Below are 2,503 nucleotides of genomic sequence, written 5' to 3' on the forward strand. Positions count from 1 at the left end.
CCCAATTGAAAAGAAATTAAGAGCCTGCAACTTCTTGGAGTTGTATCCATCTGCATAGGGTAAATGCAATGCATGAGTACAACGGGTTTTGATATAAACATTTTAGCCCTATTTGTACATGGTACTTATTTTACTGTCAGACAAATAAAACCACACTTGGGGCTGTGCTCTTACGTTAGGCCATTCCAGTCAGCAAACAGACGGAAGGAACACCTCCTCCTCACAAGAAAAGACACAAAAAACAGGTGATGTGGCTCATTGTACTAGCTCACTTTAGCTGCTTGGCACGTGCTTATTGCAGTTCACAGTCTCCTGTAACTCTCTGACCCATCACAGACTTTCTGGCTTAATCACCCATTGCCCACATTCCGGCACTAAAAATGAATTTCACTGCTCTCTGTACTCTTGGTTCTGTCACCATCCCATTGTTTCACACTGTCAGATGAAACGTGCAATGACTATTTCACTCATACCGAGACTGATCATGCTAGTGTGGCTTTGAAGGATGAGGGTATTTATTTTATGTTGCTCGTGTATTTGCTGCAGTGTTCATAGTAATAAATCTCTACATATCTTTGATACATATAGGAAAATGTAAGATGTAAATTAGTACTTAATAAGAGCAGATTATTAATTAGTGTGCTTAAGTGTTTAAAGAGTTACAATTTCAAGCAAAGTATAATCTTAACTCATAACAATTATATTTATAAATACATCAAAATCATCTCTTTTGCTTCCTTAGTTGAGGAAAATCTATGATAAACTTTGTAAATAATGTCCATTTTTCCTTCCTTCCTTTTTCTTTCTTTTTCTGAATTTAGGCTGTAAAATCGGAACCTGAAAAGAAGTCACAATCAACTGAAGTAAGTGTTGTAAGTCAGCTATGGGATATTTGGATTCTTTGCAATAGTAATGAATAATGAAGTTCCTTATTTGCTGGTACTGAATAGTAAAAGGATTTTTGTCAGCTAATTAATTAGGACATGATTTTATAGAGTATATGTAAAATAATTATAACATTAAATTTACATATCACTAAAATTAATGTATACTAATCTATAATAATAAAAGCAAAATATGCTAATTAGATGGGACGACATTCTGGACAAAGCCAGGGCTGTGAGGGAAGCCCGGGTCCTGGGTGCTGGCAGCCGGGGGAATGAAAGCCTACTCTTTCACGAATTTCATGCATTGGGCCTCTAGTTTATAAATAAAGATAATATGCTTCAGAAGGAATTTTGTTCAAATCTATACATTCTTTTATATTGTTTAAAAATAAGCAACAGGAGCAAAGGACAGAGTTCAAAGGGTAATGCGTGTCTAATTACTTTAATGATGAGCTGTCCAGAATAACTGTGTCTGTTGAACCTAGCACCCAGATAACTAAAGCTGAGAGTCTGGCTTACTCCTGACAGTCTTACCTTGGTTGGTAGAACTAGTTGCTTAGGAGACAGCTCTGACTTCCCCTTGGGAGCAGCTTCCCTGGCTTCCTTGACTCAAGGCTGTCTCGACTGAAAGCCAACCTGTGTCCACATGGAGAGTGATCCCGGGGTGTCTGCAGTCACGGCATATGTTCTCATCAATCGGGTGCTGCTCTTTCTTTCTTTCAAGCACACCCAAGCAAATACCCAGGTAAAACCTCAAGGTTTCCTGTGGGAAAGCACAGAGGTGGTTCTGGCTAAAGTACTTTAAGTGCAGGCAAGGGTGAGGTCATCTGGGTAAAAGCTGAGGCTTGCCTCATTTGGTGTGAGGCATCTTGGCTGCCCCCCGAGGATGGTAATTCCATAGTCCGCTTAGAGGAAGAAGTCAACAGCCAGGTGGGGGTTGTCTTCTATTTTATATCTAAATGCTTTAATGTGAGGTCATCTGGGTGAAAGCTGAGGCTTGTCTGATTTGGTGTGAGGTATCTTGGCTGCTCCCTGAGGATGGTAATTCCATAGTCCGCTCTAGAGGAAGAAGTCAACAGCCAGGTTGGGGTTGTCTTCTATTTTATATCTAAATGCTTTTGGTTATCTACCCAATATCAAGAGAATTGCAACACAGAAAAGACTATGTAAATCATTCCATTGAAGAAAATGCACGTTTTTTAAAATCTCCTGTGAAAGGAGATTTTTAAAAAATTAATTTCTAGGGTAGAATCCCCTTTTTTTCCACCGAACTCAGAGGTCACAATGACCACTTGTCATCTCTGTGGATAAACCTGCAGTTACCAAGAGAATTGCATGAATTATGAGAAACAGCCCATAATTTAGAGATAAATACCTATTTGAAAAGTTGTTCTAGGTGAAAACTAAATTTTTTATTATTCTTCTATAATTATCATGATCAGGCTGTTGGTAGGATTGCTGTTGACCAGAAAGCACATGTCTGCTTCTCTAGTTGAGTCATTCTCAAGAGAGGCAGAACGGTCTAATTGGGAATTTTGTTCTTGAGCCTGTTTGGAATTATGAAAACAATGAACTCCAATGTAATTGATATTTTATCTGTTGAAAATGACAGACAC

At 38.6% G+C, this 2,503-nt stretch overlaps 1 protein-coding gene across 8 annotated transcripts in view; it reads left to right on the plus strand.

Annotated features, from left to right (window-relative positions):
* Positions 1-2,503, plus strand: part of CAST (calpastatin) — a 110,780-nt gene that overhangs the window by 59,517 nt on the left and 48,760 nt on the right. For 3 of the 8 annotated variants that reach the window (XM_006775549.2, XM_006775554.2, XM_006775555.2), the window contains 2 exons: positions 180-245; positions 822-872. In XM_006775549.2, the coding sequence (XP_006775612.1) occupies positions 180-245; positions 822-872 (117 nt within the window). The remainder of the gene's footprint in view (positions 1-179; positions 246-821; positions 873-2,503) is intronic. The other 5 variants (XM_006775551.2, XM_006775556.2, XM_015571585.1 and 2 more) reach the window with 3 other exon arrangements.

This window comes from Myotis davidii, unplaced genomic scaffold (assembly GCF_000327345.1).
Source record: "Myotis davidii unplaced genomic scaffold, ASM32734v1 scaffold44, whole genome shotgun sequence".
In the NCBI taxonomy this organism is placed as follows: domain Eukaryota; kingdom Metazoa; phylum Chordata; class Mammalia; order Chiroptera; family Vespertilionidae; genus Myotis; species Myotis davidii.